At 43.1% G+C, this 22,816-nt stretch overlaps 2 protein-coding genes across 3 annotated transcripts; one reads left to right on the top strand and one right to left on the bottom strand.

Moving 5' to 3' along the window:
* The first annotated feature begins 324 nt into the window (after nucleotides 1-324).
* On the top strand, nucleotides 325-4,462 carry TMEM207 (transmembrane protein 207). 2 transcript variants are annotated; one of them, XM_085325073.1, is made up of 5 exons: nucleotides 325-399; nucleotides 2,223-2,260; nucleotides 2,722-2,766; nucleotides 3,216-3,358; nucleotides 4,314-4,462. In XM_085325073.1, exons 1-5 carry the CDS (start codon nucleotides 325-327, stop codon nucleotides 4,460-4,462), a joined length of 450 nt encoding a protein of 149 aa, XP_085181199.1. The 2 variants fall into 2 exon arrangements, with proteins under 2 accessions (XP_085181199.1, XP_085181198.1); XM_085325072.1 differs by lacking the exon at nucleotides 2,223-2,260 and adding an exon at nucleotides 577-653.
* An 8,657-nt stretch (nucleotides 4,463-13,119) lies between these two features.
* Nucleotides 13,120-21,265, bottom strand: CLDN16 (claudin 16). Its single transcript, XM_085325071.1, has 5 exons — nucleotides 21,152-21,265; nucleotides 16,101-16,203; nucleotides 15,317-15,481; nucleotides 14,037-14,228; nucleotides 13,120-13,259 (listed from the first exon to the last, which is right to left on the bottom strand). The coding sequence occupies exons 1-5, from the start codon at nucleotides 21,263-21,265 to the stop codon at nucleotides 13,120-13,122; spliced, it is 714 nt and encodes a 237-aa protein (XP_085181197.1).
* Nucleotides 21,266-22,816: the final 1,551 nt, after the last annotated feature.

Raw genomic sequence — 22,816 nt, 5'->3', positions numbered from 1 at the left:
TAGCAAGTCCTGTTAAATACATCAATGAGTTAATATGGAACTGAGGTGCAACAACAGGAATTTGTGAACAGCTATGAAAGAGCTAAAAAAACCTGCAAGGTGGTGACCTTAAACTGGTGCTTGTTTAACTTCTAGCAGCTATTTGAGTGTGTCTATCAAACCAGAGCTCATTCCTGTGCTAGCAGTAATTTCTGAAGCACAAGAAACCATTGGATAATATATTCTATCGCTGAAGGCACAGTATGCAGAGTTTTAAAAGCTCCAGATCACAGAGAGTAAAACATTGCTGCAAACAAAGCTCTACACGCATCTCTTTTGTTAGTGATGTGGAGACCCCAAGCTTTGTGTTTCACTTCATGGATCACAGACACCGGAATTCTGTGTTTAACATTCTTCCAGGTAACCAAATCTTTCACTGGGACTAGGCTGATTTTAGGGATTGGGGGCAGAGGGAAGATTTCCACTTTAGTCATTTGTCCTTTTTTATTTTTTTAAGGTGGTTTTTTTTGGGGGGTGGGGAATGATCTGGTAAATTTGGGGAAGATTTAATACTCACAACAGTTCTAATTAATGCAGAGAAAACATGAATATATTAATCCTTTATTCTATCTATGGTTATTGAAATGGAAGATCATTAATCTTCAGCAGCATAGGTGGGTGTTTGGATGCATTAATAGATTGCTGTCTTAGAGCTGATGCACCTTGTTGCAGCGTAACTAAGCTGCGGAAGGTTTGCTGAGGTTGTTAAAGAATGATGAAAGAGAATCCAGAGGTTGTCATTCAGCCATGAAGATTACTCTGGCCACAAGTAATCACAGGAATCAGCTGTCCGGTTTTGACCTGTTACTCTAATAATCAGTTGAAAAGAAAAAAAAAATGAATGAAAGAAAGAAAAAAGAAATCAAGAAATTCTGCACCATGGTACATGTATGACACGGCAAATTAGCTCAATTTTAAAAGGATATATCTGGAAGTTCTTTTTGAATTGTCTTTTTCCTTATTTTTCATTCAGGATTCAACCGTTCATGAAACTTCATGGATAATGTTTTAGAAAGATTGGTTATGCCTAAAGACTTGTGTTGAAACCAGGGACTGGTCCTGTTCCCATTAAACTGAAAAATAGTGTGCACATGATCAGGCATGTTATGGAGATCTGTGGGGTAATTTCTTGTTGTTTACAGTGACATGGGCTTTGTATAACAAAAACCCTTATAAAGAAGCTTTGTTAATTAGAGATGTAATATGAGAAYTGTCTATATAGAAATTTCTAATACACAACAGAGTTTTCTGCTGACTCAGAGAAAGACAGAAATCTATATGTTTTAGATACACGTGGAAGAAAATYCAAAGTAAAGTAATGATCTGTAAATTATATGCTAATAAATCTGATTTCTTCCATCTTGCTTATTCTTTTTCCTGATGTTATTGCAGTTCTGTACTTGATTTGAGGATTTTTGTAGCAAAGTTGGGAAAATGTTAAAACACATCTAACATGAGTCATCCAAAATTTGTATTGAATTTGATTCAGTCTTACTGATGAACCCCCCATGGTAGCTTCTCACCAGATAATCTGAAACAGGGGCTAAGAGGCTTGTGTAAATAAGCTTGCTTGAGCAGAGGGTAGAAAACATACATGAAAAACAAGTCCCAGGTTCACATATTTGCAATTGCAAATACACATACCTGAAACCTGACTCCAGGAATGATGCACTACTACGCTAAAACAGAATATGCTGGGTAGACTGAATGTCCAGCCAAAACAACTACAGTTTACAGCCACATGCACAGTTAACCACAGGAGAAGAAGCTACCAAACAAGAATTAGTCATGGAAATTCTGTAACAGTCATTTCTGAATAACCAATTCCGGTTCTGTAAACATGTCTCTGATACTGCTTTTGTCTTTTTGCTCTTGGACTTCCCTCTTTCACATAAAAAGAAGTGCTTTCCCCTCGGCCTAGCTTTTATCTACAAACTATTGAATTTAACAAGCTGCCTGTGAGATTATCCACTGATTTCAATACGGGCTAGATCAGACCACAGACAYGCAGAGTTAAAAGCTCAGCCTTACTGCCTCTAGGGAGATGAGTAGTTTTCATCTGTCAGATTTATGCAGCTCAGGAGTCAGCTTTTCCTCTCCAAGTTCCTGCTCCAAGACAAGATCAGTAATTATACTGGTAAGAAACCAGACTTGCCCTCTCTGATTTACATGTGTGTTTTTAGTTAGCAGACTCTGAACCTGCCTGTGAGCTTGGTGAAAGGTGAGTGTTCAATCTCTGCTTTCTCAACTGGTTCCTGCTTCTGCAAGGGAGGGCGCAAGCGGTGGGGAGCAGAGGCTGCACCCAGCCAGCCTCTTCCTGGGGGTACTGTGCTCCTGCTAGGCMTACAAACGTGGAAAAGGAAAGAAGGCTTCCAGGAAAGGTCACTTGTTTTTTCTCCCAGAGAGGCAGGGGGAACAGGGAAGCCTGCAAATGTTTGTTCTGCTGGGGACCCAGCAAGGTTTCTGGTGACGAGTGCGTGCAGTGAAGGGCAAGCCAGCTGCATGCCATTTCACATGTTATCTGCATCTGCTTCCAACAAAACAGAGAAACTTCTCATAGGGATCTCTCAGTGGAGGAAAACTTCTCAATCCTGCACTTATGATGATRTTCTTCATGCTGATAGATRTGTACCWGGATCCATCACGCTGAACTGAAGGYTCCTTTTATGTTTTCATTATCAGGTGTGTTGAGGAGAGTGATGAAAACTTGAGCATCTGGTATGTGTGGTAAGTTTCAAATCCATTTTAGAGGGAAAACAGGCAAATAATATTTGTTGATGGATATGTGGAGAGAAAGTCATTAAAAGAGACTGATAGCTAGAGAGCATCGCTCCTGGGCTGTCCCTCTGTTCTGTATTTATTCACTAATGGGAATATCATTTATCCATATCCTCCTCGCTGTATGCTGACAACTGAGAAGGGCAAAAACAATGAATAGTTTCAGGAAGAAATGTTTGAATTTTCAGCCAGCAGTCAGCACTGTGCACTCAGCACTGAGAAATTGGTTTCCATGGACTTTGATTATGTCCACTACGGTGATGGGGAAAGCACAACATATAACAGCTATTAGCAAAATACATTAATGAATATGTTAATTTCAGGACATGCAGCCATCTGTCCATGCTGCCTGCAGATGGTGATTGTACCCAATCCTCCCTGTGCTGCCTCTGCCTCAGGTTCCTGCTGCTGTTTTTCCTGGCCTTGCTCCTGTCCTGTGGGATCCTCTTCTGCCTCCAGTGTTGGCTGAAGCAGCGGAGCTACCTTTCCCACCAGCGTACCCTGGCCGTGTTTGCACTCAGCAACTCTGATGCCTTTTGCGGTTAGTCCTCTCTCTACCTACAGGAGGATCCAACTGGCCCCGAAGTGTTCCTTGGAGGCCCAACCAAAACTCAGGAGGAATCCAGGCTTGAGTGGGAGCTGGGCTGCAGCTTGGTGCTGCGTTTCTCATTCACTAGGCAAAGTAGTGTAGTGCCCAACTTAGAGGTCCTGGAGGAATACTGTGACCATGGACTCAAGGGATCAAGTTAGCCAGATCCTATTCTCCTCCCCTGCCACACCTTCTGCTAAACTTAGTGCTGTGGGTGTGTGTCTCACGCTTTGACAGTACCTAATCAGAGCTCAGTCATGCTGACACTGGAGGAGAGAGAGAGGGACCTTCTCCTCGGTGCCAGGGGGACTCTGAAGCCTGATGCTCCTTGGCTGCAGGCACTGGGTCAGGCAGCCCTCTCCTGTACSTAACCTGAATTGCTCATTCAGGCAGACTTCACAGGTACTCTTTAGCCACCCCAGCAGTCAGCTTGAATGGCTGATACAGTCTTGGGTGAGTTAGAAAGTTTTCTTAGTGTATCCTGTTCCTTACAGTAACTGCCTTCAGCATTTCTCCAGAAGAAGCCAGACCTTCTGGAGACTGGGCTATAATGACTCTACATATTAATCAGCACTGAGTTGAGTTACTGACAGTAACAYCAGCAGGCTGGGCTAGGCAGCAGTCCTTCAAAGACTAAAGCCCATTGYCTGTCATTAGACTAAGCCCTTCCCAGAGGAGGTTTTGCCTGCTTTGTGGGTGGCCATGGACAGTGTCTCCACGGGGAGGRGTCACTCTAAACCCACCCAAGTTCCTCTGTTCTGGCAGCTTACATCTGCAGTTTGTGGTGAGATGCCTTGTGATGCCATGTTTCAAAAATGTCTTTCTTGTTTCCAAGTGGTCTGACAGCTCCTCCCAGACTCACACCTCTAATCCCCATGCTTCATCTTCCCTCTTGCTTTTCCCTCAGTGAGTGAAGCACCTCAGTGTSCATTTTCTGGATCTCCAAGTTCCTGTGTGAATGCAGAAGTGTCTTCTTCTCCTGCCCCGTGTTTCAGCCTTGGAGAAGCTGAGTTGCCTCCATCCTATGAGGATATTATGAAGGGAAATAAACTCTAGGCACTGCATGCTGGCTGGCTAGGATTCCATTTGCTTTTTCAGAGATCTGTTATGCTACAGCTACAGTAGTGTACGAGCAAAATCAGCCCTTTCTGCAAGTTGGCCGAGAGAATACATGTATTTCATTTTAAATTAAAAGTGGACACGAAATATAACAGAATAAATGCTAAACACATGCATCGAATCTGTGGCAAGGTGTCAGACTGACATTTTGATATGGCTCTAGATTTCAAGAAGCTCTCTCAAAGATCTGTCTATACCAAGGGCTTCCAGCTCATCCTTGAGATTTACCCCTCAAAGGCTGCTTAAGCTAGTGCAACCTTGTGTGTTTTAGGACTGACTGCTGATAAATGACTTGGTACCTCGAATTTGGGCTGCCTCCTTTACTTGGCRTGGTGCCAACAAACACTCTTTGGCAAAGTCACATTGTTCTACTACACTGTAGTGCAATCATGCCGCTCTGCGGTGAAGGATCACTTGCCACATTTAAATATTTAGCATGACATATCAGATTTGTCTAGTGCAAAATGCAGCAAATTTGCAGCCAATAAAAGTAAAGCAAGCAATGGGGATTATGGGAAGAGTGGCAGCATCAGGAACTAGCTACAGAACACAGAAGAAATGTTTTTGCTTATTTGGGCTGTTCTAATTTCATGGTGACTGTCTCCAATTCACTGCTCTTATCCTAGCATTGCTGGACAACAGACTGTATATCTCAAGACCCGCATGACAGTTTCCCACAGCTGTGATCTCTGGGGTCAGGAATTTGGTACTAAGTTATGGAAATGTACTAGGCTAAAAAATATCATTTTCCCTGAGGTGATCACTACAGAAAGGACTGGAAGAGACTTCAGGAGGTCACCAGATTACCTAATACTCAAGCAGGATCASCTCTGTGTAAGCCATTCCTAAGAGTTATTAGTCTGACTAGCTCTTAATTTATGGAGAAAAGTTGTAGAATTTTCCCCTTATCTGGATTCCAAATGAAAGTGAAGATTTCCTGTGCTCTTGATGGAGAGAGCTCAGGACTGCATTCAGACCACTTTGTGCGGAAGCTGAAGGGTGCTACGCACCATGTGCCTGGGAAGCYAGTTGTCGAAGATGGGCTTGGAGTTAGGACCATAAAAGACTAGTTGTAGCCCACAGCCCACTTTGTACCATAGCTCCTCATGTGGAGGGTGGGACTAGTAGCAGTCCTCCTGCTCTGGAAGGAAACTGAGAAGATAAATCCATTAAAGGTTATGAGGTGCTCACATATTCTCATAATGAAGCCCTATAAGCACCTTAGCTGGTAAAGAATAATAGCGTATTTTGAGAGACAAATTCTCTGCCTGAACAACAGCAAATTATATCCATAAAATCTTAGTTTAGAAGCAGCCTTAATATTTGACTCTTGTGTGAAAGGAAATAAATGTTATTGTAGCAAAATGAATGTTTGAGCCAGCAGGCTAAAATATTAAAGGGTTTATTCATAAGGAAAATTAGCATGTACAGAGTCAGCCAGCGGAGAAGTTGAGTGATCCCTAGTGTCCTTTCATTCAATGAACTTAGTAAGAATTGCAGGTAATCAGCACCTCTCTGGATCAGACCTTGTATATACATAACTACTTCCACTACTGAACCTCTTCAATTTATGCCCTGAAGCATGAGATTTGATTATGTTTGTCCCTTCAGCTTGCACAGCCGGCCAGCAGGCATTAAATCAGCAATCGCTTCCTTCAAACCTACACGCTGCATTTGCTTCAGTGACCCTTTCTTGGAAGTGACTCTACAGGTTGTCTGCATTATGTGCTTTGTAAAACCTATTGTCTCCTGCTTATTAATTGCATCCTTCTAAATACTTTGCTGCCTTTATTTTCATTGAATGTCACCTTCTAATCAGATGACAGGAGAGGCTAACAAGCAAAGGCTGCTCAGTTTTCAAGGCTTTCATCAGTCTGAGACCCTCTTTCATAAGGTCCAGTAAGCAGTRTTCATTACCCAGGCTGTAAATTCTTCCCTCAACACCCAACAGAGGGCAAGCGAGATTTTCAGCAGTGCACCAAGGAGGCTGTTGCTCTTGCAGAAATGTTCATAGGTACAGGCTTTTGCTTCTGTGCTACTAGCATGCATTAAAATGCATTTGCATTTATGTTTGGGGTATCTTCTTTACTTAAAAAGAACTCAATGATTCAGTAAAAATTGTGGTAGATGGCTCATAATAGAAATAGTTAGAAAGCCACTCTCACAAAATCAAGCTCAAGCTAGAATTGCCAGCCTGAGAGCTCTCATCCACTGTGGTACTTGTGCAACACAGTGGGAGGCCTTGGCTCCTCCAAAACTGCACAAGACCAGGAGCCATCTGCAAAAAGATTTCATGATTTCATGAGAGGGATTTTTTTTTAATTAAGCGCAAACAGACCTTATTGCYGACATTGAGCAGGGAAGGAAAGCACCCTGAGAGGACTCTGATTGCTGGAGGGTGGTGGTCCTGCTCCCATTAAAAGCAGGTGGGGGAAGGACATGGGTAAGTGATTGAAAGGCTGTAAAAAAGAAAGAGCTTCCTCACCGGCCTGGCAGCTTGGTGTGGTGCAGCCCCACACGTGATTTCAGCCAGCCAGYCTGCACCCTGAGGACAGGAGGCAGCATTGCCTGGTGGCTGAGCTCTGAGGCTTATGGCAGGACCTGCCCTGCTGCTGCCACTGCCTTCCCTATTACCCAGGGCCTTAGTTTCTTTTTAGTAAAACGCCTTTCCTTTTGCAAAGGCCTTTGGGGTGGCCCTGCCAATCTACCACTGCCCCAGGAACATAGCTTTTCCCAACCTGCTCTTTACCCCCAGCAGAATGGCTCCAGCCGAATGGGCAAGGTTTCTCCTATTCTTAAAAAAGCAGCAATTTATGCTTTTGTAAGCCCTTTGCCTTAATGAAAGGCAGCTAATGCAGTTTGGCTGACATTTCTAGAGATCAAAGGAAAGATAAGCTGTTTCTTTGTAATGCAGCACCTTAGAATTGGGTCTATTTCGGAAGTACAGAGAAATTGCACTTGTTCCACCRTTGCCCTCTGACTTCCACTCATCCTGTAATTTACAGTGCCTGTTAGCTTTGAGAGGACGTGGCAAATTGCTCTAGAAAAATCCCAGAAAACACTGGAAGGCAGATTTATTAGCAAGGGAACTTGTCGTGAGTAAGGCTCAATTGGGGAAGACGGAAGCAATGCAGAGGAGCTAATTGCTTGGTGACCATCTGGAAGCAAAAGACAAAAGGAACATGGAGAGGCAGCACGGCTGGACTTTCACCTCTACATGTCAAGAGATGAATAATAAAGTTGTAAACTGTCTCACAGGSAAAATAGAATAAAAACAAAGGCAGATGAGTCATGACAGAGGATCAGTCTGGGCTGCCAGGAGAGTTGCACACAAAAGATCAGAAAATAATAGAAATGCTCATTATTTCTTTTTTTATTATTATTATCATCTGAAGACTATGGATTATGGTCCAAAGTCTTTTGCATGGAGAGAAGGAAGATTGGATCAGGGACAGATACTCATCCTCTTTGGGTCACTAGATGGCACAATTCTGGCTTTTTTCTTTCTCCCTGAGAGGCATTTTACAATAGGGACTGACCCAACAGATGCCAGGAGAAAATTGTCCTCRGCAACCTGTAACAGCACTTGGACAAAATAAGGCTCCAGGAAAGTCTGGTCGAGCTGCTTGTTGCAAATTTCTTCAGAAATGATGTCTTTGTCTTCCTTACTCTCAAACTGAAGTTCTCACTCCCTCAACAGCCCCCTGCATATGACTCTTCCCAGCCCATGCACCCCACAGTCTTCCCAGTTACTGGATCAGAAGATGAGGCTGTTGGATATATCAAATGCAAATGTTGGTAGTCCCAAACCTTCGCTGCCATCTGAGAGTACAGCCTGTGTGCAGAAAGGAAGGGAAATGTTTCTTTTCAGCATGACTATAAGCTTGTGATCTGAGAACTTGTCTGTTCAATGCTTAGCTCTGACATGACTTTCTTCTGTGGTCTTGGACTGTTCATTTAATCTCGCTGCTCAGTTCCCCTCTCTAGGAAATGTAGCAATTAGATTTAACTGCTCTGGGAGCCTGGTATTGGTCATGCTTGTGCAGCTTTGAAAGAAAAACCCTCTAAGTGTTATAAGCTGTTGGTGTGATTAAATGCTTTCCCATAGTATTTAAAAGCTGCAAAAGACCAAACTGTGAGGGTCCCAGCCCTACCTTGGCAGCTGTGCTTCCCCAAACCTGTATTTTGTGGTGAGATTTTGTTTGTTTTTCTCTCTTTGCACTTTTATAGTGTGATTGGAAGCAGACGTGTCAAAACTGGTGATTATGTCTGCCAGCTGTTGAAGAGCTGCTGCTACAGGCGTGCCATGGGGCCTGGTGCTTGCAGCTAATGCCACACTGCCTGGACAGTCTCCCAGACCAAACCCAAGGTCTGGTCCTGTTAGTACTGCTGTCTTTTATGTTTCCTTCCAAGAGAKAATTGATTTCCCTCCCAGGAAATCAGAGCGGATCACTTGGCAAAACACCTTTCTGTGAAGCTTGGAAGTGGAGTTAAAGACAAATGTGACATTCAAAGGCAGTTTCACTTATTAGAGAAAAATAGCTTGCTGAAGTAACTTTCCTATCTGATGAAAATAATTGCTCAAATCTTGTGAATTTGCACAAAAATCACATGACAATGTGCATGAAAAGAGAGGAAATCCATATTTTAGAAAATATCCATGCATCTGCACTAGGAGATAGTCTAGTTCAAAAGGTCACAATAAGAGATCTCTATTAACCAGGCTAATTGAGACAGTGAGAGGTTGAAATATTACTTGCAGAGATGACAGCTACTGCAGATGTCATTTTATTATATAACTATYGCTTACCTATATCAAAATGAGAAATCAGTACCTATTTGTAAGGCATGAAAAAAACTTATCGAACAGCTTACCTAGAAGACGTTTCTGTTTTCCATAACCTGCAACTAGCTGGAGCCCTAGCAGGCTGCATCAAGTGGTGTACAATCAGTGGAGAGGGTGATGAGGAGCCCTGAGGTCAAGGAGACATCACAAGACAAGTACAGCAGGAAATGTCATGGTGCCAGCTCTCAGCTAGGTCCCTGACTTTGCCTTTGCCCTGGAGAAGGAGGCAAAGAGACTAAACCAGACTAGATGCCCAAACATGCAAAAATACTCTTTAGAAGTTAGTGAAGAATGCTAAAAGATTTCCTGTTGGCACTGAAGGATTAAATGTTGAGCTTCAACTGGAAATTGCGTCTAAGCAAAAACACAGCTTGTTAAGCCATCAATAGCAATCGGGAAGACAGAGTGAGTCTATTGCAATATCATGACCCCACTCCCCTGCAGCAAGCTGCTGTTGAATAGAATGTAGACAGGAATTTGGAAGAACCAAAGAAAATACCTTAATACCTGAGCTCACACACAACATCTTCAGCTATAGGACTGGTAGTGGGTTTGAAAAAAAAAAAAAAAAAACATTCTGTGTATTTCCTGGGGTTTTTAATGCTATCAAATAAACAACCAAACTAAAATAGATTGACATCACAATATGACAACAAAGCTAATGAGAACTGAACACTGCAGTCATGAAATCAAAGTTACAATTAAATAAATCAGCGAATTAACAAATATATGTTAACAACTGATGAAAATATCAGATAGACTCTCAGCCAGATTTAAATAATGAAGCAGTGCGGAATTGGACTGGCTGTTGCAAAACATTAACCCTGCAAATCCAGGATAGGCYATGACCTGTTCCTAATCTTCTTGTGCAGCCAATAGATACTTCAAAGTTATCATGCAGTGGGAGGAGAATGGGGACAAGGTTAAAGAGTTAACCCTTATTCTACCTATATTCTACAGAAAAGAAGGACTCACAAACATTGACGCAATTTTTTTTATATGCATATATATTTGAGGAGAGTGCACCCTGGGTTAAGATAGCATTTGGGGTATGCATATGCCTTACCTGTGCATCTCCAGGAGGAGCACAGAGCTCGAGGCACTAATGAGACCAGTCCCTTATATTCACTCCTGGCCATGTCACAGATGGTCCGCATGTTTAGCCCATAAGTGTCCGCAGATCCTCTGCTTTGTGTGACCCTTTCATTGCAAATTCCAAAACACCTCCCATCACCGTGAAACAAGCTGAAGACCATTAGGAATAAGGCCCAGAAGTTTCCCAAACTGGAGCATACCCCAGAAAAAGAACAAGAGAAATCAGTGGTCTGAGATCTGCAATTACACCTGGATCAGCAGGTGATCCTGGGTTATTCACCCTGGACTGAAAGAGAGACAAATCTTCCGAGCAAGAAGTGGTCTTTTAATGACTCAGAAAGAGCTATATGAAACAGCAACAAGAAGCTGGCAGGCATCCCTGGGTATTAGTGATGAAGACTAACACACTGTCTGTGTAGTCTTGGAAGTATTTGTTTCAGGACTTTGGTCCAAGTGATGCTGTCTTTGCTCAGCACCTCCCATCGAGAAGTGTCTCAACACTGGGTGAGTTAGGCTGGTGCAGCCTGTGGAGTCACAGCATCTTTTCTCCTTTGGACAGGCTCAGGAGAGCATTTGCCTCTGAGGAGAGTGACAGGAAGACAGGAGCTCCCTCCTAGGGGCAGGAGCTCAGCACAGCTCTGCCTCTGCAGTGGATTTCCTCTCCTCTCCCTTGTGGCTTGTCCCTGAAGGAGTTCAGGGGTATAACCCAATAACTGGGCAGGCATTTGGCCTCAGAGCTGGCTCACAGAGCCACCAGAGCATTGCTCCCTGTGTATGCGGTTCCAGTTACATCTCTTCTGCCACAAGCACTCTGCAGCAAATACACACTTCTGACATAACCATGTAAAATTAAATATATATATATATATGTATGTATGTATGGTTACAGCCTTGCCTCTCCACCCTTCTGGAATAACAGGCATAAATTCCTATTGCTTCCAGACCGCCTTGTGCATTCTTGGTACAATCTGTGGATTCATCACATGACCCATAACTCTTGTACTCCCCATCTCTYAGGGATGCAGGACTCTCTCAGGACTTTGTAATGGAGCCTCTGTCACTTCTCCTACTGTGTTTTCATCTGTTCAATACAGCTCAACTCATGGCAATAAGTTGCCACCAGTTTGGCTAATATAAATATCTGAAAGCTGAAACAGGCATGCAGGCATGAAACCTCCCTTGTCTGGGAAGCAGAACTGCAGCTAGGATCTCTTGCTGAGGTGGTTACATTATGATCTGAACCTTCTGCAAGGGTGGTTGAGCCTGAGGCAAAACCATTTGAATCTGCTGCTGTTCTGCCTGCTCTCAGAGCCTGTTTTTATTTGATTAGGAGCCGGTCACAATCCACATCAAAACTGAGGTCTACGTTTTCACTGCTGCTGGTCAGTGCTGTGCTTCAGCGCAAAGTGCAGCTCCCAGTGTAATCTGTGAGAGGATTCAGCCTCTTATCTTCTATCTTGGGGACTGTCAGAGATGTCCTTTGGGACACAGACCACATGGGTCTCCAACCCTTTCTCTCCCACCTGTCTCTGGCCCTGATAACATAAGGAGGGCTTCATGCTGCCTTGAGGGAGGAAGGTAGTATTCCCCATCTAGCTCTCACACCCTAATATAATTTGTGAGTCACCCTAAATAAATTGTGAGTCAGATTCTCTTTTCTTCAAAAGCATTGAAGGATTGTCAGCATTTCTGCATCCATGCTTGGGGAATGTGTTAAAACACAAGGATTTTTTTCAACCCCTTACTGAAGACATGGCTGAAAGTCTAGCCTCCCCCAGCCTGTGGCAGCCCAGATTGCAGCAGGTGAATGCAGTCTTTAACTGGTTTTAAAAATCTTTTGATAGAAAGGAGTAGAAGATTTTACAACTATTGATCCTAGGTTCTAGCTGAGGTGTCTGTCATACATAGGGAGAGATCTTGTATCTTCGCTCACTTCATTTTTGTCCCAGCAAAACTTTTAGTAAGCAAATAAGAAGCTGACAATTTCCAGATCTCAGCAAGTCTAGTGAATCCTAATGTGCATTTTAATGACTGCTGAAAAAGACTGTATTTTGCAGGGAAGGATATACTTGAATATACAGTATTTTCTCAGTGTAGATGCTTATGGGCCAAAGATATGGTCAGACATTTAACACAACTCTTTATCTTCTGCCGGACTCTCGAGCTGCCTGTAGGAGGACAGCATACCCACATGCTGGCTGAACATATTTCAGATGTTTGCCAGGTGATCAGTCCTTCTCTTAGCAGAAGCCTGCATTATCTGGTTTATATGTTCTTTCGACACATTGCCAGACACGGAACAGATCCATCTTGTAGTATGGGGATCCTCATGCTGAACACTGGGGTCTGATCCAGGAGTGGCTGATTTATCTCACTTATATGGAACCAAATGCTGAAAGAGTTTGTGTAGTTTAGTCTGTGCTTATGTGAGCAGCCTCAGTACTCAAGACAACAGGAATCCCTAAAGCATGATCCTTCTTGGAAATTACTTTCTTGAAGGAGATTTTTTTATTTGAAGCTCTCATAATGCCAACATTGTACCATAAAGAACATCCTTGAAATGTAACTTAGCATCCATATCAAAAGCACCGTGGGTCTCTGTACAATCTGCAACAAATGAAAGTAGAGATTTTCTGGTGTATTTGCCTGCTCCTCATACTCTTGTGTCTATTGCATACATTTTAGCAGTAGCTGTTTGCGAGGATGGCAAATGTACATTTGTTACAATTGTCCCAGCTGGGGAATAGCCTTTCCTCAAGGACTGAGCAGAATGAAGTCCTCCAGAATCGGTATCTGTGATATACAAGGAGAGAAATAAGACCTGCTAACAAGTGTTTGGTGACTTTCAGCTGTAAAGCTTTGAAATACAGAGAAAGAAACATTCCAAATATCGCCAGGATACAGTGTAATAACACATTTTTTGTCATAGTCACACCTCAGCTCCCACCTGAAGACTTTGATGTGCCTTACAGCGCTGCTGAAATAACACTATTCCCATTTTACAGCTGAACATACTGCAACTGGGGCTGAGCAATCATTTAGGGGTATCTGTGCAGTACTGGAGCTCCAACACTGTCAGATTTCCTGGAGCCCATGATACAGTGTTTATGCTGCATACAGGAGCACAGAGAATTTTTGCTCCAACGTAGAGTCTGCTAGAATAAGTGCATTTATATCAGGTTCAACAGTTTGGGTTGAATGGCCCTGGTGCTCCTGATGCAGGATGAGGAACCCTACCTACTATCTCACCAATCCTCTGCTTCCAGCACACTGGATGCCCTCCAAAGATGAAGCCATAGAGACAGCGGAGCAGTTGTCCACCAGCCCAGCTGTGGCCTCAGAATCTGATGCCTCTCCAGAAGCTGATGCAGATCAGTGTCCACATCGCTCCCTACAGCACCACACAAGTATCCCAGCAAAAAGTCAAAGTAATGGAGGGCACAGAGACCAAACACCCATCCCCTTCCTGCCTGCCTCCTAGAGACAGACCCAGAAGAATGCTCCTGGCTCTGTGCAGACCCTGAGCCACCACTCTCTCCTCWGTGTTCCAGCCCTGTCACAGTTCCTCACCTCTGAAGAGATACATGCAGCAGGTGAGCACAGCCCCAGACAAGAAACATCCAAGGGACCCCGCCATGCCAAGCCAGCAAGACCAGCCAAACTTGTACTGGATGCCCAGAAACACGTTGTGGAGGACCAGAGAGGAGCGTTCCATGTAGACATCAATGGCATACCACAGTGAGCCAGTAATGCCTGGGATACCTGCAGGACAGGAGAGAGGTGCCACACAGCACTCTCATGTACACCACAGTGATCATAAGGCAGTCACAAATATAAAATCCTTGAGTTATAGTCTACTGTCTCCTGGTTCAGACTCCAGGTTGGGAAGAACCTCCTGGCACATCAGTTTTTGTCCCCAGCTCTGTCTCAACTTGATCACTTTGCTTAAGTCACCTTGTCTCCTACTGATATCATTGGGAGTATTTTAAGGGCAGAGTTTATACTTTGTGGGTTTGCACTCTTACAGATATCAGAAAGTGTTATCAATTTTTTAAAATTTCTGCTTTAAAAGAGATAAAGCATAGCTTGTTTATCAACTTGTAAAGTTGCTTCATGATTTAATATTTCTAATCTATTTATTTTGACTTTCAAAATTTTGACAATATTTTTCAGACAAATTGTGAGAGGAAAAATAGAGTGCATTTAAAAGAATCTCTCCGTGTGCTTTACATGTGGTATCACATCTGCTAAAGCAGAGATAGCTGTTCAGCACTGGCATAAAGTCAAATGAAATGACTTAGTACTCCAGTTGGCAATCTGTTTATTTTCATATCAAAATTCTCCCACTGGCTGTAACAGCTAAATGCCTCAGTCCATCAGGTTTTTATCACCTATAAAGGAGAGATGTGTTATTATCCCTCTATTACAGATCAGCTGCAGAGATCTGGGGCTAAGGGACTTGCCCAAGGTCACATAATCTGTGGCAAAGCTAGGAACCAAACTGGGATGTCAACATGTTTCTAGCTCTTCAGAAATTTTGTCTCTTTACCATGTCAGCACTGACTTCCTCAGAGTAGAACGGCAGTAAGTGAAGTCAAACAACTGAGCAGGCATCTCACCTGGTCAGTAAATGAAATAAAAGCAGATACACTCAACTAGCTGCTGTTAGAGACAGGTAGTGAGTAGTGGGTAAATTTTATATTGCACACATCAGAAGCAAATAACTCTCCTTCTCCCGTGTTTACCCTCCAGAGTATCACCCACTTCTCTCGCCAAAGTATGAAAAGGTTTAACCACTCCTTCTTTTGCTAAAGGGCATCCTTCAGGATGGATCCACAGTGGAGGAATACCTGCAATGAGCAAGGTAATTCCAGACACCAGGCAGATGCGCAGCTTGATGTGTGGCTCGTCTGGAAGGAATTTCACACAGTCTAGTCCCAGAAGGAGGAAAATAAATCCAAATCCTGCCAGGATATCTGCTGTGATCATCATGGCTCGGGTCAGCACCAGCTTCACTGTAGAATAAAAGCAGATTGTTCTAGTGCACAAGGAATGGAAATGCTAGTGGGGTAATTCGGTCAGTTCCCACGGGAAAACATTTTTCTTGGTGAAACTTTCTTCAGCTTCCTCTCAAAGCAACACATTACTGAGAAAAGAAAAAATGGCTGTCGTTTGTAGATGCACCAAATTATCTTTCATTGAGCAGAATAAATGCCCATTCTACATGCAGGGGCAATGACAGACCCTCCGTCATGCTACTGATTCAGTAATATACTACGAGCCTGTTTTCATCTACACTTTTACCTGCAAAGAGTCTTTTTCATTCTTTCAAGCAATAGACAGCACGTTACCTTCTGGGTGCTGTCCTGGTCAAAGATGACTGTCAGCAAGGACTGGACTCTAAATTAAGTGCCTGGGGATTAGCAGATACCATTTGTGTTGATAGTCAAAGCATGGACTCWGGCCAAAGTGTGCTGAGAACCTGCTGGCTGTGACATAGCCTCAGCTAGTGACTGGAGCTTCTCAGCATTGTGTGGGCACCTTGAGTCCCAGCTACAGTGAGAAGGAGATGCTCACACCATCGGGATCAGGGTGTTCCCTCTCTTCATGGAAAAATCCTTCATTCTTACATACCGGGGTGCTCAGCGAAGATGGAGTCATACTCATCGCAGGTTTGGATCCCATCAAAAACATTTGTGACACATTCCCACCACAGGCCACGGCATTTTGTACTCACCTGTGGGTAAAGAAGAGGAAAAAAAGATATTAAATGAATATACCCACCAATCAGCAGATGGTCAGCTAAACTGTTCAACTGAAATCCTTGTCYGGTTATGTCAATGGCAAACTAGTTGTTTAGCTTGAAGAAGAAAAAAGTGGCAGAACAGACTGGAAGGACAGTGTTTTTTGTGTCCTTACTAAAGTTTTAAATTAGAGCAAAGGAAGTTCATAYTAGACATTAGGGGAAAAAATATATATTACTAAGGAAAAAATCCTGAGGGAAACTGCTGTAAGAGGCTATGGGGTGACTGTAATCATAGATAATCTAAAACTGGGTTTGATTACTCCTGACAGATGATTGTCTAGGCTGAGCTGGGCAGGGCCATGGACGAGATGACCTGTGAATTTGCTGTCTGCGTCTCCTTTCCACCCTCTTGCTGAGATGACCAAGAAGGAAGGCGGCTGTACAGTGAAATGACTGGGAAGCATGAGTCAGGGAGGCCAATGTTTTGCTAGAAGCTGAGAGTGCTGAATGGGATGTATCTGCAGCGTGATAAAAGAGTGTTTGCTCCAGCGTGGAGGTGTGAACATGAGCCCCTCTCCAGAAGCCTGTGGAGGGCTGCCACCAAATGACTCGGCTGTAAACATGGGCTGGAAAATGAGAGGCAGCCAGCCGCTCTGACACTGGCCCTGGGGCTCTGTGCACTGCTGGCTGTGGGGCCCTGTGTGCCGTGAGTGAACCACACTCATCACCGAGACATCCAGACTCCWGCAGGCATAGCAGTAGCATCATTGCTAATTGTCTCAGTGCTACTGAAGACTTAGATAGCATTCCCAGCCCAGCCTTCCATAAATCAGTTTAATATGGGAGGTATTTTCATTAGCAATGCAAATATGGCAACAAGCACCTCTAAAACATTCCTGGGATTGCTCATACACAGAGCAGAGATAATGTGAGTGCAGCTTTGGACTCCACAGACACCCCACTGTAGTTTATCGACAGAGAAACTCTTACAGGAAATGGGAACCATACTTGTTTGAATGATGCAAGAAATTCCTTTTTTCTTATGCATTATACATCACAAAATAGAGAGTTGTGCATCTCAATCACTTAATAAAGTCCAGTGTAGGATGCATTGAACTCTTTAGCCAGTCACGATATAATCTACAAATAAAGCTGTACAGATTTTCTATGATACTGCAAAAGGGATTGAAGGAGAGTTAAAATGACTCATGATTTTGGACTTGCAAAAAATATACTATTCATATTTGAGTGAAGACAATCTGCAGTTTGTTTTGTGAACATGAAAACTAATTACTTACAATTTTTCCTATTTTTAATAGATTTAATGCAAATTATCATGAAAATTAGAAGCATTGAGAGAAAAATCTGGTTTAATTGAATCTGTGTTTTTCAAGAGAACAATTTTATGCAAAATAGTTTGACCTATTTTTATTAGGCATAAGCTTTTACTGTGTCCTTCTTAATTCAGCTGGAGTTCCTATTCTGTCTTAATTTACTATCATTCAGGCTGTGCTTGAAATTAACATATTTTCATTACATTGCATTTTGTTCCACTTGTGTTTATACCATTTTGTATTCCTCCCATATCACCTTAGGCTTATTCATATTACTCTGCATTCAGCCACTGCGCTCAGGTACTTCCTCATTTGCTGACACTGGTATTGTTTTTAAAAGCTTACACACAGCATTTTTCACCTAAACTATTAGGACTAGCAGGATTCCAGACTTCATTATCTTCCAAGCAGAATAGAGACACAAAATTATAAATCTTGGCCAAATCTGTGAAACAACCCATTTCTCAGACTGCAAAACCTTGCTAAACGTTTTCTTGCTGTTATTTGTTGGGATTTTTTTTGTCACCTGCTAGTGCTAGTGCTGAACTTAGGCAAAAATAGAGAAGATCAAAATGCCACCAGAAAGACCTCTACTCTTCAGGCTTTAGAAGCTCTCTGGGTTTGTCCTGTCAAGGCTGTGCTCAGGACCCATCTCAGTGCAGCACATRCACAGCCAGCATCCTGTTTCCTGGTGCAGGAGTGATGGGAACAGAGGGAGGCCTTGCGGCAGCCTGAGCCAGCACAGTGCTACTCTGGTTTTCTGTTACTTGCCTCCTAACCTCCTCAACCCTCTGCTTCGGGTATTGTTTGTCCTTCTGGCTTGTTCTGCTCTTCCCAAAGCATCCACATGCTCCATCCCAGCATTCCATCCCATCCCTGAGTAGGGAGCAAGGCTGATTAGCAAGCACTGGCTGACGAGCATGGGCTGTGTCACCCTCTTCCCATGGGGTTTCCAGCGGAGGGGGACCTGCCTCTGCACAGATGGTGCATGGATGACCTCCATCTCATTGCCAGAGCTGTGCACCATGTCAGTAGCATTAATTTCCCAACACTTCTTCTCCTGTAGCAGATCTGCTCCAGCTTCCCTGGGACTGGCCAAGGACTCCCTTGGGAACTAAGCATCATGGTCAAACCGCCTCCCAGTCTAATTATGAAATACATTCCTGCGACCTGCCTTCCCTAACACGACTATGCATGTAAAATATAAACTGCRTTATGACTATAATACATATATAATTATAGCCTATTCATAATGTATAATTAATATTAAAACACATCTAATATAAAAAAAAGAAAGAATAAGTACACACTTCCCCTTCTGTGGAAAGCATAGAGGACAAACATATGAGAGATGTTAGTCATAGCATTTTAATGTGTTGTAAGAAGGTGCTTGCATAAAATGTTTATGAGCCTAACACGAGAGTAAAACAGATCATGTTTAACAGTAGCGGTAGTATTTTTAATCCAGCTGTAACAGGGAAAGACTGAGTGTACACAACAGTGCCTGTTGCGAAGCCTAATTTATGGCTTTTTGTAGCATAAACCACTGCAAAAATTGACCCAGACTTGTTTTGATACTCACATTGAAGCAAGCTCTGGTCAACACTGCAAGTACATAGGCAGGGGGTGAATTATAGCAGCTGGACAAGTTACTACCACTCATCTGGGCTGTGACGACTGAGGTTTCAGGTTGCCCAGATGCAAAGGAAAATGCACCCGCTCAGACTACATGCTGTGTTTCAGTAACTTGCTTGTTCCTGAACCATGTACCTGTCCCAGCAGCGAGGGGCTCTGAGCTGCTCTCAGGCTCCCTGTTGCATTTCTGGACACTGCTGTTCCAGCTGTCCCTGGCCTGCTTCTGCTGAAGGTCACTCCTCCATGGTCTGATCATCAGAGAGAGGTTAGGTGGCAACATCTATGCTGGAGGATGGTGGTCCTTTCTCTTGAAGTCAAAAGTTGTCCGATTTACTATTTTTCCAGCTGAAAGYAGGACTCATTGTGGATTCCAGGCCTTTCTGGCCATTGATGATTTACCTGCATTCTGCTACCTAAAGAGGCAATGAGTCATTAGGGCCATTAGGGAGCTCGTTCTGTCACATATTAAGGCTGGGGGCATTTTGCTCCATTATTTAGTATTCACACTCAGAGCAGGAATGTGAGAACGGTAGTTGCTAATGGCCAAACTTACTGTTAATGGAGCACTTAGAGACAGTCCAGCACAGGTGCCTTTGTGCCAAAAAGACAAGGTGACAAAGCCTCGGGTTAAGGGAGCTGGTTCTTTCCTGGWCTTCCCTCATCCGTTTTGCTTGGAAATGATGGCAGTTTGGATCCATTTGGCTCTGCTGCTCATAGTGATATATTCATCTRACTCCAAACTGTTCAAGGTCTCCTGAAATTAATCTAGACTGTCTCCTAACCAGTGATATAGAATATAATCCAGCTAGCATTAGTGGATGCACTCTGTTTATCCTGCAAAGAGGCTCCATGATCAGACTCACTGACTGTTAGCAATCCCATTGCATGGGACCTGTGATTACCTCAGCCAGTTTCTTGCTGTGTAGAGAAAATAAGTGTTTCTCTGGTAGTATTTCACCCTTTTCTTTCTCAGATTATTCATYAATTTTTTCACAGAGACAGCGAGTCATGGCAATTCTTCTCCAGTCAGCCGTCTCGAGTCTGTTTTGTGTAGCCCATTCCCTGTGCTTCATTCAAACTGCTAAACATTATATTGCAATCATTGAATCCTGATGAGCTGTTGTTTTCCTACACTGGAGAGCAGATAAAAAGTTTCTTCCTGATATATGCAACTAAACTCTGCCTTGCAAGGTATTTCACCTTCATTGCACAAATCATCAAGTTTTTCATAGAGCCACGCTTTTGCCCTGCAGCCCTTAAGCATATAGAAAGTCCTGGTTACTCTGAGAAGAAAAATACAGTCTTGCAGTACTGAGTGATGGTAAAAGAATGACTGTTTGGGGACTGGAGTCTGTAGGGCACAGCTTGCGTTTATATGTTGTTCTGCTCCCTTGTCTTTTGCAGTTTACTGCAAAATACCTTCACAATGCCTTTCTGTAATGTGAGAGTGCTAATGTCTGCATAAGTTTAAGCAGGTATCCTTGAGTCTTGGATCTAAGACCAATTCCTATGCTCCCTCTAAACGTCTACTAGTCCAGTAGGTCAATGTCTGGGTTAAAAAAAGGCTTGAAGAGCAAGAAGGTGCACCCTGGACTCTTTAATCAAAAAGTATGACATTTAAAAACAACTCCAAAATATCCATGCAGGTTGGAAACGCAGGATAACAGTACTCCCATTCATACATAGCTAAACCRAGAGCCCGTAGACTTTTCCTGGACTTACTAAATGAGAGCAGAGTCTGAATAATAGGGTCTAGCAGAGAGTTACACAAAATCTCACTTTTCCACTGCTGCTGCAGGAGTCATTCTTTTTTTCTTTCCTTCCCCCCCCCCCCATCTATTTTCATCCAGGACAACAGAAGAACATTACTTGAGGGTGGAACAATGATGCCAAGAACCCCATGGCCACATCAAAACTCTGCCTAAGACACCTTTGCTTTGGAWAGCAGGCTGTCCTCACCCTGATCTTACCTCCAGGGAGTCATCAGCATTCACCATCCAGCAGTCTGTCCAGGTAGATGCTATCAAAAACCCAGTAGAGAAAAAAGCAAAAAAACAGGCAACATACTGGAGGAAATACTTCATCCCAACAGATGATTAGCACATCCAGGGGCTTCAGAAAAACAGTTCCCARCTGTTGCTCTTAAAGCTAGAGTAGAGGTAGAGCCTCAGCGTCCCAGGTCACCACTACTCTCTTCCAGYGGCCATGGACAGTGGGAATTTCTCTCTTCTACCAGTGCTGTCAGTTGACAGTGGCTACAGAAAGCAATGTACACCTGCAACATGGAGCGGAGGAGGGTCAGAGAGACCTCACTGAGCACTGGAGCTGTTGCAGCCAATCAGCCCTGCATAGTTAGAGCTCTTGTCATGCCTGGGTGAAGAGAAATCGTGTTGTGCAGAAGTCACATGCAAGTGGCTGGAGCYCTCGAACTACAAGGAAAGAAGGTGTCATTGCAGATTTTTGCAAAGTAGAGCTGTGATTAAAAGAAAAGAATCAAAACTTTCTTGTGTGTRATACAAGTTTTGAGCACTGCTAAGGTCACGCACAAGAGCACCATGTACACAGGGACACACACAAACRCACACACACACAYGCATCCACTTATACTCTTGTTTTTTCCTGCACACTGGTCAATGCCTTAGYGTAGGGCAACTGTAAAGTGTATTTATGTAAATTTCCAGCTCCCTTTGGTTACCATGTRGGTCTCTGATGCACTAATGATCTAATTCAATGCAGAAATGTCACTAGGAAGGGAAGAAAAAAGGTAGCAATCAAAGATCCTCAGAGGCAACACCAACAACCACCATCAGGCAGCCCAGTACAGATATGGAGCTTCATATTCTGAATTTAAGCCAAACCCATATACTCCTCATACCCTGGTGTTTAATTTGTTTGTGACCTGAGTCTGGATCATGCGAGATAAACCAGAACTATTTAAGAGAGTGAAATTTTGGAGGATTTGATTTTTTTATTATTATTTTTTTTTTATTTTGCCTGCTTATTTAATTCTGTTGCATGTCATGCCTGTTTTCCTGCAGGCTYTCGGGGTGAGCAGGGCAGGAGCAGGCCATCAGGGACAGATCGGCAGGATCTCCATAAGGAGGCTCCTCACTCAGAGCCTCCTCTCGCACAGGGCAAAGAAAACTGAGTACCTTTAGGAAAACCAAGGGGAGAGTAGGACTAGAAATTCCTCCTATTCCAAAGGTACAGATGTGCAGAAACCAGAACATTTTCAACAGTCTTTATTTTTGGAAGGAGAACTCATAGAAGATTATTTGGAAATTTGCCTTTGCTGCACAATTTCTAAGGCAGGGCGTCGGACCAGATTCCTGCTGTGATTTCGACTCTGCCTATAGTGTGCTTTCCCAAACTGTCATCTCAGCTGTAACCTGCAGATGGAGCCAATCGGCATTTTTACCGAATTGCTCAAAGCTTGCATCTACTTCTCCAAAATTTCTCTCCAAATAAAATAGCAACAGCAATAAAAACAACATATTAAAATATAATGATATTAGCTATACTATGGTATATAATATGTATTATTTACTTTATACCTATTATAATCGTAATATAATAATATTATATATAATCTATATAATTCCTATCACAACCTTGTGAATCAGATTCAAAAATCT

The sequence above is a fragment of the Rhea americana genome, unplaced genomic scaffold, assembly GCF_003343005.1.
Source record: "Rhea americana isolate MKP2758 unplaced genomic scaffold, rheAme1 scaffold_96, whole genome shotgun sequence".
NCBI classification, from domain to species: Eukaryota; Metazoa; Chordata; class Aves; order Rheiformes; family Rheidae; genus Rhea; species Rhea americana.
The sequence above is the reverse complement of the archived record's forward strand: the minus strand, read 5'-3'. Positions and strand labels throughout refer to the sequence as shown.

Coding starts and splice junctions, on each gene's coding strand:
- CLDN16 (XM_085325071.1), bottom strand. CDS start 21,265: ATGAAGTATTTCCTCCAGTATGTTGCCTGTTTTTTTGCTTTTTTCTCT. Junction 15,482..16,100: donor CATCTTCGCTGAGCACCCCG/GTATGTAAGAAT, acceptor TTTATTCTACAG/TGAAGCTGGTGCTGACCCGA. Junction 13,260..14,036: donor CTGCATGTATCTCTTCAGAG/GTGAGGAACTGT, acceptor TGTATATCACAG/ATACCGATTCTGGAGGACTT.